Source organism: Nicotiana attenuata, unplaced genomic scaffold (assembly GCF_001879085.1).
Source record: "Nicotiana attenuata strain UT unplaced genomic scaffold, NIATTr2, whole genome shotgun sequence".
Classification (NCBI taxonomy): domain Eukaryota; kingdom Viridiplantae; phylum Streptophyta; class Magnoliopsida; order Solanales; family Solanaceae; genus Nicotiana; species Nicotiana attenuata.
The window spans coordinates 17,426-30,733 of NW_017676492.1; the positions used below are offsets into that span (position 1 = coordinate 17,426).

Consider the following 13,308-nt stretch of genomic DNA (forward strand, 5'->3'; position numbering starts at 1 on the left):
TACTAATTTCTCATTTAAAGTTTCACATTATTTTTTATTTAAAGCTACTTTAAAAGTTATCCTTCACAATTTTTCAATTTTGCTTCCAAGTTGAATTCATTTCCTAACACAAAGGACTTTCAAATATTCTTTTTCAGATTTAACTTCAAATACCTTTTATTCAATTTCGATCAATATTGTCCGAATGCCAATTAAAATCTAATAAACAAAGAACTATTTTTAGCAACATAAATTGTTAAGTTGGAGGTGAGAAACATGATAAATGACCAATTAAATTGTAAACTAAACTGATAGTCTTACTATTTTATATTATCAATCTATATTACTTCTACTTTTTCAAAAATAGTACTACGTATTATTCAACCTTAGAATCCACAACCCAGAATTATTATTATTATTATTATTATTATTATTATTATTATTATTATTATTATTATTATGTGCATGCACGGCGGCCTGTATTTACCGTGTCATGTGAGAAACCTTTTTCACAAAAAGGCAAATGGAATCGTTCGGTTTAGAGTCGTAATCTTTAGGTGTTCAACAAGACAAAGAAGTCGCTGGGACATGACACTCTGCACTAATTACCACATTTTGGTGTTCGATGGTGAACGAGAGATAGAGGAGCGCACTCTTCTAGGCCAATGGGTAGATCAGTGGTTGCGATGGCTAGTGGGCTTTACCTTATCCTACTGCCCACTGCCCTCCTAATCTCTTGCTGCCTAGTGTATTACGTATGAGATTGATCGAACCCAATAATTTTTGCTTAGTCTTTATATTAGTATTAAAATTTTTATTAAGTATATATATAAATATTAATTGCGAATCAAATAACTAAAACAAGCTATGAAATTCCTAATAAGTTCAGAAAGCATAAATTTCAAGCTCTACCTCAGTTGCCGAGTTCAATTTGCAATGCAGGTTAGGTACTACCACAATAGCGACTCACTTGATGAATACTCTGAATACCAAAACAGTAACAATTCAGTCTACGAAAATTATCAAGAAGAACATGCATAACTTCTAATAATTTTTCTCAGAACATTTTGCTAAATGCTATTTTTTGGTCCTACAATTATCTTGTCGGTAAGATATTTTTGTGTCAAGTTTCACTTTTCCGTAAAACAAACAAGGTATAGATAATGGTTCTATTATGTTGAGTAATAATAACCAAATTGCATATGGAAGTGAAAATTCTATAATACAACAGCCAGATAGTCTGTTGCAATATCTTAAATTACGCATTAGGTTGCACCGGAAAACAAATCATTTCCATGAGTTGTAACGTCCCAACAACTGTATTATGAGAATTCACCCTGAATTAGTAAGCTTTACGCTGATTGTCTGTCTACTGTAACTATCCTCCTTTATCCGAACTTGGGACCAACAACATGAGCAAGCCCACACAAGCGGAATTAGTAAACTCTTTTTTTTTTCCTCATAAGAGAGACTGTGCTTTCGATTACATAGGCGAAATTTACTATTAGGGTCACAACTCTCAAATTGCCCCCGTGATAAAAGGTCCTACGAAAAATATTAACGAATTGAGAAAGCATAGAAAAGTAAACATTCGACAGAAATAATTTCCTAACTTTTTCATTTTGATTCAACTATTCGTTCAACGTACATGTAACATATATTATCTTGAAGGAAGAGTTAGTTAAGATAAAGGAATGGCTATTAATCACAGCCAAAGGACAGCTGCCCAAACTTAATTAGCAGATAATGACTTGGCCCCGACCCTTTTTAACTGATACTGATAGCTCCATGCTATCCACAACAGTTTCTCAAAGCCAAGAAAACCTAACTGAATCTATACACATCAACATTAGTCAGCAATTTTGAATTCCACCAAACCACTGTCTGCCTGAATAAATGGAGCAGCCACTTTAGGAGAAGTATTTCTTTATATCTAGGATGAATCATGTGTTGAACAAGTTGTCTTTAATATTGAAATTAAACTAAGAAAATTCTATTAATAGTCAAATGAATCAGCAAAATAAAGTTAGAGATGACTCATATATTCTGTCTTACAATGTGAAAGTGAAACATCAACTGAAAGCAATGTATTTTGACAATATGGAAGTTTCTCTATTATCAGAGTTTCTCAACAAAACCAAATACATTACCTGTATAGCATAAGCCCGATGCAAATGTCACCAATGTCTTTGTCCTTCAATCAATGAGTGGTGTATTACTCCAAGCAACCATAGCAGCCAGCCACTCCTCTTTCATTACCGTCAGCTGACGCAGAAAGAGGGAATGACACATAGAAACTACAAGAATTTTTTCATTGTAGTTGTCAATCAAGACAAACAAGCTCTAAATCCCACGTCATCTATCAGCCAAAGATTATGCAAATTTTTAAAAATTGTACACGTTGCATTAGATGTTTTGCAAATATTCAAAGATTTTAACTCAAATACTCTAGTTCCAAACAAAAATACAGTAATGTTCTGGCTTATAAAGAATAATCTCCTACAAACCCCCTCCCCTAAAAAAAAGACAAAAATAGTACAGGGAAATAAGAGCCAATGGAGGCAGAGAAATGAGATTTAACTTCCAGATAGTACATGCATGTACTAGGACGTATCACGAGTACACTTTAATGTGCTTGGATCTATTGATGGCCATGTGGTAGTATAATGCTCCCAGATGAATCTGATACTCTATTCAGCTGGAAGCTGCTTGGCTAGGCCTCGAAGGAAACGGGTGAGGGACCTTTCTGCACGGACGATATCACTATTTACTTTCCCTTCGTCCTCGTCTGAATTGCTCCGATGTTCTCGTATTGATTGTACTTTCCTAACAAGACCACGTAACTCCTGTACAAGAGATTAAGACATAGTTAGATAAATAATACACCCGGGCAAGACAAACAAATTGTAGTTTTCATACAAAAGCCACATAATTTTTCTTCAATTTCTCAAGTAGGGGCAGCATATTCCATATAAACAGTGTAAGGAAGTTGACAGTTTTAGGTTTACAGTGATGAAAGGCACAGTTAACCAAGCTAACAATTATAGAGTTATAGGTTAGGGTGCACACTTGACAGCCTGCAAACTGATTTATCCATTTTAGTTCTTCGTCTAGTTTTCCTTTACTGGTTATTTGTCTTCGGGGATGAACATATACAGGAAAGCGATTGAGCGCAAGAATCATAAAATCATGTGCAAAAAATCCAAAATGTCAAGGAAAAAGGATAAGTAACACCAGACCCGTGCATAAGCAGCTGAACTAACCTGGCGATCAAAATCAACCTCTCTTAGTGAATAAATTTCTTTTGTGATGTCAACGTCCTTATTGATCAAGCCATCAAACCATCTATCAGCTAAAGCAGTATCATCTTCAGAATCCTGAAAATAAACAAAAAGGAAGCAAGGGTTAAAGATGTAGCATTTCCTGTGTTCCAGCTAACCTGGTTTCATGTAATTACAGGAAAAAATTAGCAATTTTAGTTTGTTATGCTCTGTCTCAAATTTTAACACAGAAAAGCAGCCAAAGAATTTTGACTCCCCCACATTATTTTGAGAAAAGAAAACAAGAGGATGGAGATTATGCCTTACATCTTCGTCATCCTCATATTCAGTCTCTTCAACTTCTTCATCAACATCTTCAATAGCCGAAAGTTCCGAACCAGATAAAGCCTGAAATTTAGTTTGGTCTCCATCTTTTGTTGCCTGAATTAAACCATCCATCAATTCAGGCTCAACATCCCGCAATAATCTACCTAACATGAATTTGTATCACATCGTGAGCATATAGCTTTGGACATACATCATTTGCTCGTAATCAAAAGTTTCAGGAGAATACACTGAAATTATCACGCCACAAACATTTCCAGGGTGAACTTAGCCCAAAAATATTCAGAAGAAAATTTCCAAGGTTTATGAGACCATAGATTTTAGAATTTAAATCATTAAAGTAAACCATGTCTTTGTAAAATGCAGATAAATAACAACATTAATTGCACGGTATTCAGTTTATACCACCACATTTAGTAATATAAATAATGCATCAAGAACACTATGCACAATCAATCAATTAATAAACCACAACTCTTAATACTGAACTTTATGGTTTTTCGTCATGAGAATGAACAGTTTACAAATCAATTATACAAAGCACCACTGTCCTAGAGAAAAATGGGACAAAAAACATGACAAGCTTATTCACTATGGCCTGGAGCGAGCACAAATGCAGAAATGAAAAGGCGGGATGTAAATAATGCATTCACAAGGGATATCCAATTTTCAGATTACTGCTTTTGTTATAATCATGTATAGAACTTAAACAGCTATAAATAATTGCTGGATCTTCCTAATAACGGATAGTATATAGGTCAAACATCAAGTGATAGACCAACAATTTTTTCACTAGAATGTCCCTTCTCAAAAGTACAAGTTTATCATTTGTTATGTGCTTCTGCCCAAGAACAGTATTCAGTTGATTGCTCTTCTTTCGACCGAGTGACGATACTGCAGTATTACTGTTTAGTGTTTACCCTCCAGTTACATGAACCTCCTAAAATATGAGATAGAGAAATTATGAGGATTCAAATTAAACTTAGATAGTAATAACTAATAAGTTGCCCTGCGCAGTTCCCAACAACTAAATTATTGAAACTCTACAGCATGCCACTACTTCCTTTTCCATTAGTATGAACTACTATTAAGTATTAAGCAGCTTAAACTTTCGGAGTGTCTACTTCCGTTTAGCAATTTGCTATTTTGCAATCCCATTTACGTTTTGGGTGCATCAACTTTAACTAACAAATTTGTTTATCAACTCCATTTTGTAGCAAAGAGACCTACTTTCCTTTGAGCCCTATCCCTTGAACCTGTCATGGAATCCCACTCCAATGACCAAAATACTTACCAATGTGAGAATGAAAAACTTGCAAGCTATGTTACGCGGACTCTCCAAAATGTTGCCGCACCCGTGTCGGATCCTCAAAAAATACACTACTTTTGAAGGATCCGACACAGATCCGGCAACATCTTTGGAGAGTCCGAGCAACATAGCTTGCAAGAGGAACTCGAGAAGTTATCGAACAATTATGCATTAGATCCAAAGGCAGTTTCACACAAGCATTCCTACGACTCAGTTCTAGCCTTTTTGCTTCTCAATCCTCTAGCAGCCTATCACATCTCATAAAATATTAGCTTTTCTGGATGCAAAATGTACGAAGCGCTGAAGATTCTAGGCGACATAAAACCTTTTTCAACAAGTCTTGTTTATTTTCTGAGTTTTTGGCAAAAATTATCCCTTATGTTTGAGGGTAGACTCAACACTGTCCTTTAAATATGACCTTGAGCATTATTTGTCCTTTAAGTTTATAAAACTTGAGCACAAATAGTCCAACTGATGAAATGGACCAATCAGAGCCTTAGAAACTAACGGAGTCAGGTGCCCTCCCCACACTGTGTTTTCTCCATGCAAACCCTTCTTCCCCCAATTCATTTTTCCACCATTGTGTTTATCTCTGCCACAGTAGTTTATGCCAGGTTTTATCTTTCTAAATGCTACACTAAAAAGCAATTACAAGAATGCCAGTGAGAACAAAGTTGATGGTCTTTTTAGGCTGCAAAAGGAGGAACAATTGTGGTTTATGGGATAAAATTAAATTCTATGTATATAAAAGAACAACTTAACGGCAAAAATTTCAAACTCGACTTCTATCATCTATGTAACGAACTTCCCTGATTTCTCCTTAAAACATCCTCAAATGTATCTTAATCTGGTTATATCATGTAAGTTTTAATTTGCAGAATCTTCCTCAAATTATCTTGTATGTAAAAAATCATATCCGAGTTTCCAAAAATATTCCAGAGCAGATGCTTGTAATCAATCTCTAATCTTGCTAAATTGCTTTTATATATAATCTTCATGATCAGATGAATTCTCAGCCAGTGAGCATAACGTGCTTCACCAACTACTAAAGGGTAAGCCATGTACTGAAATTTTAGGTATTTTCTAGGGTAGGGATCTTCAACATCGATAACACGCAACTACAAATTGGCAATCCATGATTCAGCAGTAAGTTGGCTCTGTTTGCTCCCCTTCAAGCACGTTACCCGCCTTTGTTGAAACTAAGTTGCGCCTATAGCTGGAAACACATGCCGAAAGCGGCAATCTAAAACTTGAGGATGTCTGTAATATTTGCCTTTGCCTAAATCTGTGGCTCTGTACCACCTTGATGGAGGCGACATGCTCGCAGGGAGAAAAGAAAGACAGGGAACGTGCTGAAGGGGAGAAATCAGAGGCAGGGGCTTTTGAGACTTCTCGCGTGCAAGTCACGTGGAATTCTTCCGTTAGTATCAACCCCATTCTGTTAGTTGTACTATTTGTGCCCAAGTTTTGCAAACTTAAAGGACAAATAGTGCTCAGGTCCATATTTGAAGGACAATATTGAGTCTACCTTCAAACATAAGGGATAATTTGGGCCAAAAACTCTTTATTTCTTGCGTAACACAAGTATTCGTTTGCATAGCACAAAATTGAGGACTAAAAAGAGCTTAAAGATAAATCAGTTACAACTGAATTTATCAGACGGCAAAGACCATAGATCCCGTAGTTGTTTGAGTCAGACAAAGACAACTGAGAAGCTTATTAGGTCAGAGGTCGAACAATATGGAGAAAATTCAGAATATATATGACGATAATAGAACCTTATAAAAAACATGACAGATAATAGATTGATGAGAGGCAGGTTGAAAGGGAAATTTCTATAGAATTGGACAAAGAATGCTTCCCTCTTTTTGAGTTGTTAATTCATGAATTGTCTCTAATATTACAAAATCATTAGAAGGGCGGTTTCAGATAGCACCAGCACTAAAAAACTTGCCTTACATAAAAAAGAGAGCACCAGCACTAAGAAAGTAGAATATATAATTTGAGGGATAAGCACCAGATAGTAAAAACAACTCCAAGGGTACTTTTCTCTCTCTAATAGTTTTACTGTGGACAAGTAAATTATGAAGTGAAATTTACATTGTCTCTAACATTTTCTAGCGTTCATGATAACTAGTCCATCCTTTAGTAGTCAAGGAAAGCAATACACCCATTTGGATAGAAACATCTGTTAATAAGAGGCGATGGCATATTTATGAATTTCATATGCCATGTTTATAGCCTATAGGTATTATTTGAAATGAATCCAAATAATGGATGAAAGGGTCTATGAATCGAGTTTGTAATGTAAATTTAAACTTCATATTCAGACCCGCTGTAAAGCATTTAAGCCTTGTGAATTCCAAATTCATAGAGTGAAATCTATTATACTCCTTCCTTAAATCCTAGCACTTCATCCATTCGCCTTCTCTCCTCCCAAATGCTATTGATTATCTGCTACCTTTTAAAACAGTTCTCCACAATGCTAATTTGCAAGTCCTTCACTTATCAAGTGATCAACATTGACTAACCTTTGACCTAAATTGGATATATCTGAGATATTTTATAATTTACTAAAGGTACTAATATAAGTTACAATTTTAGCATTTCTGAATTCAGAATGATGCACTTAAAGATTTGTTAAAAGGACATTTTGATGGACAACCATAATCGAAAAAGATGACAAGGTTAATACTCGATATGAATCAAAGTAAGCATTTTGAAGCATACCTATGTAATTAAATTGTCTTCGCTTTCCTTCTCGAACGTCAGGACCTAGTCTCTGCGGCAAACGACCAAGCACAAATTCATCACTGACCACAAAAAAATAAGCAATAAAATCTCAATATTTATCGAAATAAAGCTTCAAAGAATATTCACCTTGGCTAGCAGGACGGCATCCAATACCTCCTGCTCTGTTGAAGCCACTCTACAGTGAAAACCAAAATATAAGAGTATTTAAACACTAAATTATATCCTTTTTCAATTGTAATCAGGAAGTTCTCAATTTACCTGAGAATGCGCTTAATTTGAGGAGGAGAGAACTTAGCTAAATCCATGGCCCACCGGACAGCGCGTCGAGCTTCACGCTTCTTCTCGTTGCGACTCTTCCTTGTTTTGCCATCGGAATCACTCTCACTCTCATAGGGATCCGAAGGTAATGGAGTATCACGCGATTTAACGGCGGCGCCGGAACGAAAATGAGCTTGCCGGAAAGCGGAATGTGATGCCGTGGATAACGGCGGTTGACGGACGCTACTGCTCGAGAAGAGTGGAATTGGTGATTGAACCAGGTGAATGAATGAGGCGCGAACGTATAAATAGTGATGCCATTTTGGCCAATTCATTAGAGGCTTAACTACATGAGCCATTTCTGTTGCAACTGTGTTAGCTTTTCCAATTGGAAGAGACGGCTTGAAAAGCTTTATTCATGAGCTTATTTGGAGTTGGGCCTCCCTGTCAAATATAATAGAAAAATGAAACTTTAAAGGTTAACAACTTAGAAATTTTAAATAAATACTATTTTAAAAAATTATATTTTATAGATACCTTTTAATGTTTATAGTTAAAATATTTAATTTTGGTTAATTCCTACCCCTAAGCCACTAAATACGCTATTCAGTTACACTATTTTCTTTCTCTCTCTACTTTGATACATGTCATTCTCTTCCCTCATTCCCTGAAAACACGATGCTCAATCTCAAAATTCCTCTCACCCATATCACCTACCATTAGTAAAAAAAAAAACACGCTCTCTCCTCTCTCCTCTCTCTCTAGGGCGACAATCTGATATGCTACAGTTGCGCAAATAACTGCCTTTGCAGTTTGGAACTCAAGGACGATGCCTTATTGGATGGCTTGCAAGAAGACATAGTTTGATTAGATTCGACAGATATGATGACTATGTTCTTGCAGCGACTAAATCTGTTAACTACATATCCTTGAATGGGAAAGAAAATCAGTGCAGGTTATTTTCATGGACTATTAGATTTAACCCTAAAGAAGAGACTTCAAGAGCCTTTGTTTGGATCTCGTTTCCGAATCTGCCTTTGTTTGGATCTCTTCAAAATATACGAGGATTCAATTTGTTGATGATAAAAGTGGGAAGGTTATCGAGTATGTCCAGAAATTCAATTTGGGGCTGAACAACTTGGTTTTCTGTTAATATATTTCAATGTATTTCATTGTCTATTTTTTCATTGTAATTGAATGTATCTCGTTGTATTTTCATGTATTTCATTGTATTCATTGTCTATTTCTTCATTGTAATTCAGTGTATCTCGCTGTATTCCATGTATTTCATTATATTCACTGTCTTTTTTTTCATTGTATTTCAATATATCCCGCTGTATTCTATGTATTTCATGGTATTCACTGTCTCCCTATATGTCATGAATGTATTCATATATTTTTTTTTAATTAATATAATTTATGTATTCAGATGTATAATATAATTTCTCTGGAGATTGCTATGTTTTTGGGGTATTTTTCGGTTGAGAATCATTTTTATACCTGGAAATACAAAATTTGTGTGTTGTAAGTGAGTTTGTTGAGTTATATTAGGAGTCGATTATGTTAATTGATTCACTTTCCGTTTAAAAACAGTATAATTCCCTGTTTCACGCCGTGAATACAGTCGAATACAATAATCTTCCAGCTGTAATCCTATGTTTCACGCCAATAATACAGTCGAATACACTCGAATACAAAAATCTGTCTAGCTGTAATCCCCTGTTTCACGCCTGGAAATGCTACTGTATTCATGAATACAGTAACTTAAATACATCAAATACATCCTATAACAACAGAAATCGTATCTACAATCCGTAATATAACAAATGGTATCTATAGATAGCTAATTACCACTAAAAGATAGTGTTTTTTGAAAATTTCTCTAGAAAAATTGGCATCCTATAACAACACATAACAGGAATTTGCAACTTTTTAGCCTTACATTAGGTTTGGCAAAGATAGCCCCAAACAATTAGCATTATATAGCCATATAATAGAAACCTTATTTTCTTATTTATTCTTTCTCATAGTTTGCTGCCCCATGTACGCTGCTCCCCACCCTCCCTCTTCTTCTAGTTCTTCTTCCCTCCCCCGTCTTGTTCATTGCCCCCCCCCCCCCCCCCTCCCCCCATTCGCTGCTTGCCAGCTATTCCTTTTATTTCTCTGATAATCTCCATTTAATGATTCAACTAAAAAATTGGCTTTTACGGCAAAATTCCCTAAAAAAAAATAAAAATACTTCCTTATTTACCAAACCCTAATCTCTTTCGCCTCACTACCATTTCAAAGCACTCTCCGCCTCATCACATTTTTTTTTTAAAAATGAACTTGAGATTCATTAGATAGACAAATTACAAATGTATACTTACACGTATACACATATGTATCATATGTTTTTGACCAATCCTTTTTGGTCCCCCCCCCCCCTTTTTTTTGTTTAATTAAGAAATGATTCTAATTCCTATCTGGTATGTATATATATATATATATGTGTGTGTGTGTGTGTGTGTGTGTGTGCGCGCGCGTGTGTGTGTGTGTGTGTGTATANGTGCATATCCACAAGAAATTATGTGTTATATACTAATATATACATTATTTTATATCGCGATATACATTGTTAGATTTGACAATATAAGGTTAAATCGTTATTGATTTTAAGAGGGGAAATTCATTCTGAATAAAGTTACTTCAATTTTATTAGTAATCAAAAAAGGAAAATAAATTTTCGATATAGCATGTTTAAGCAAGTTCTAAAATATAAAAATAATAAATATAATTATGGAAGTAAATAAAATTTTGGTATACAAACAAAACTAATTGTTAATATACACAAAGAAGAAAAATAAACGTATAATATCTATTTTGGCATACACATGTCTGATGTGCTATACACTATGATATACAAATAATACAATATTTTTATTGTGATATACAATGATATAAAGGTACAATAACTATATATATAATTTTATATTATTGATATACAAAGAATAATATTATTGATATACAACGAATGAAAATAAAATTTTAATATACATGTTAATATACACAAAGAAGAAGAAAAATTGTGATATACATTTATTGGATATTAATGCCAATATCTATAACTAGGGCTATTTTCTGCCAATTATATGAGTATGTTGTTATACCATGCCAAAAGAAAAATTGGCATCCTATAACAACACATAACAGGAATTTGCAACTTTTTAGCCTTACATTAGGTTTGGCAAAAATAGCCCCAAACAATTAGCATTATATAGCCAAATAATAGAAACCTTATTTTCTTATTTATTCTTTCTCAGAGTTTGCTGCTCCATGTACGCTGCTCCCCACCCTCCCTCTTCTTCTCGTTATGCTTCCCTCCCCCGTCTTGTTCGTTGTCCCCCCTGCTCCTCGTTCGCTGCTTGCCAGCATGTGACGACCCAAAAGGGGCATCAGCTGTATTCCTACTCCATCTGTACTTCTGAGGCCCTGGAAACCTCATTTGAGGTTGCCTCGAGTTGTGTGCGCAGTCCGGGCACGTAGCCGGAAAAGTTTAAATATGAAATTTGTGAGAAAAATTGTTAAATCTTGGTATTTAATTGATTAAGTTTGACTTCGGTCAACGTTTCGGGCAAACGGACCCGGATCCGTAATTTGATGGTCTCGGAGGGTCCGTAGGAAAATATGGGACTTGGGCGTATGCCCGGAATCAAATTCCGAGGTCCCAAGCCCGAGAAATGAATTTTTGTGTGAAATTGTTGTCTGGAAATAATTAAGGAAATTGGAAATGAAATTTGATTAAAAGACTGTGGTATCGGGCTCGTATTTTGGTTCCGACGCCCGGTACAAATCTTATATACGGCTTAAGTACTTTCTGTAAAGTTTGGTTGAATTTGGACGTCGCTTGATGTGTTTTGGACTAAAAACTCTAAACTTGATGTTTTATGAAAATTGGAAGGAAATCCTGGGTCTTGAGGCCTAATTTGATGATTATGATGTTGTTTGGGCGATTTGATCACACGGATGAGTCCGTAGGATGTTTTTGAGTTTATATGTATGTTCGGTTTGGAGCCCCGAAGGTTCGGATGAGTTTTGAGTAGGTCCCGGGAGGTCTTAGGCTAGAAATATCAGATGGTTGCAGGTTCAGGTGTTGCAGGCCCCCAGCGCGGCCGCGGTCATTTCCGCGCGGTCCGCGCTGGAAGCCGCGCGTCCGCGGTGCGTTCTTGCGCGGTCCGCGTGGCTAGGTTCAGAGGGCCAGTGGTTCAAGTCGACCAGCGCGGCCGCGTGACTAATCAGCGCGGTCCGCGCTGGGTAGGTTCAGAGAGTGGTTTTCCCACTCTTCCTTGGCGCGGCCGCGGGGCATTTTTGTGCGGTCCGCGCCGGGTCTTCAGCACAGTATATAAAGTCGGGATTTTCAGTCATTTTTCACTTTTTCAAAACCCAAAACATAAGAGGCGATTTTCCAAACGATTCCACTTCTTCAAAACGATTGGTAAGTGATTTCTAACTGATTTTCTAAACTCCTTAACATCCTTAAACATAATTTCAACTTCAAAACAAAGATTTTAATGGGAAAATTGGGAATTTAGGGTAGAACCTAGGTTTTCTAAAATTGGGGGTTTGGACCTCAATTCGAGGTCCGATTCCAAAATAACTTACATATTTGAGTTCATGGGGGAATGGGTAATCGGGTTTTGGTTCGAACCTCGGGTTTTGACCATGTGGGCCCGGCGGCATTTTTGACCTTTTGGGGTAAACTGATGAAAAAGCTATAATTAGTCATTGGGTTTGATTTGTTTAGCACATATTGATAACATGAAGTCCTTATTTCATAGATTTGGTTGAGTTGGAGCCGAATTCGAGAGGGAAAGCGATTGTGGAGAATTGTATTGGCCGTGGAAGTTGAGGTAAGTGTTTGGTTTAACCCTAGCTTGAGGGAATAGGAGTCGAGTCTTGTTTGCTAATTGCTAAATGATCGAGTACGATGTATAGGCATGGTGACGAGTTCCTATACATTGGGGTCTAGCATGACCGTCAGTCCTTATATGTGAATTGTTTGGATATTGTTATGCCTTCCATGNNNGCGGCCGCGTGACTAATCAGCGCGGTCCGCGCTGGGTAGGTTCAGAGAGTGGTTTTCCCACTCTTCCTTGGCGCGGCCGCGGGGCATTTTTGTGCGGTCCGCGCCGGGTCTTCAGCACAGTATATAAAGTCGGGATTTTCAGTCATTTTTCACTTTTTCAAAACCCAAAACATAAGAGGCGATTTTCCAAACGATTCCACTTCTTCAAAACGATTGGTAAGTGATTTCTAACTGATTTTCTAAACTCCTTAACATCCTTAAACATAATTTCAACTTCAAAACAAAGATTTTAATGGGAAAATTGGGAATTTAGGGTAGAACCTAGGTTTTCTAAAATT

General features: G+C 36.3%; 1 protein-coding gene across 1 annotated transcript; it reads right to left on the reverse strand.

The window, feature by feature from the left end:
* Positions 1 to 2,361: 2,361 nt before the first annotated feature.
* LOC109221040 lies at positions 2,362 to 8,339 on the reverse strand. Its single transcript, XM_019385500.1, has 6 exons — positions 7,906 to 8,339; positions 7,774 to 7,822; positions 7,624 to 7,675; positions 3,567 to 3,730; positions 3,243 to 3,356; positions 2,362 to 2,825 (listed from the first exon to the last, which is right to left on the reverse strand). Exons 1-6 carry the CDS (start codon positions 8,262 to 8,264, stop codon positions 2,670 to 2,672), a joined length of 894 nt encoding a protein of 297 aa, XP_019241045.1. The 5' UTR covers positions 8,265 to 8,339; the 3' UTR covers positions 2,362 to 2,669.
* Positions 8,340 to 13,308: the final 4,969 nt, after the last annotated feature.

Excerpts from the sequence above, each read along its gene's own strand:
- LOC109221040 (XM_019385500.1), bottom strand. The coding sequence starts at position 8,264 with ATGGCTCATGTAGTTAAGCCTCTAATGAATTGGCCAAAATGGCATCAC. Across the intron at positions 7,676-7,773 it reads ATGCCGTCCTGCTAGCCAAG|AGACTAGGTCCTGACGTTCG; the intron begins GTGAATATTCTT and ends CGTTTGCCGCAG. Across the intron at positions 3,357-3,566 it reads AATATGAGGATGACGAAGAT|GATTCTGAAGATGATACTGC; the intron begins GTAAGGCATAAT and ends GTTTATTTTCAG.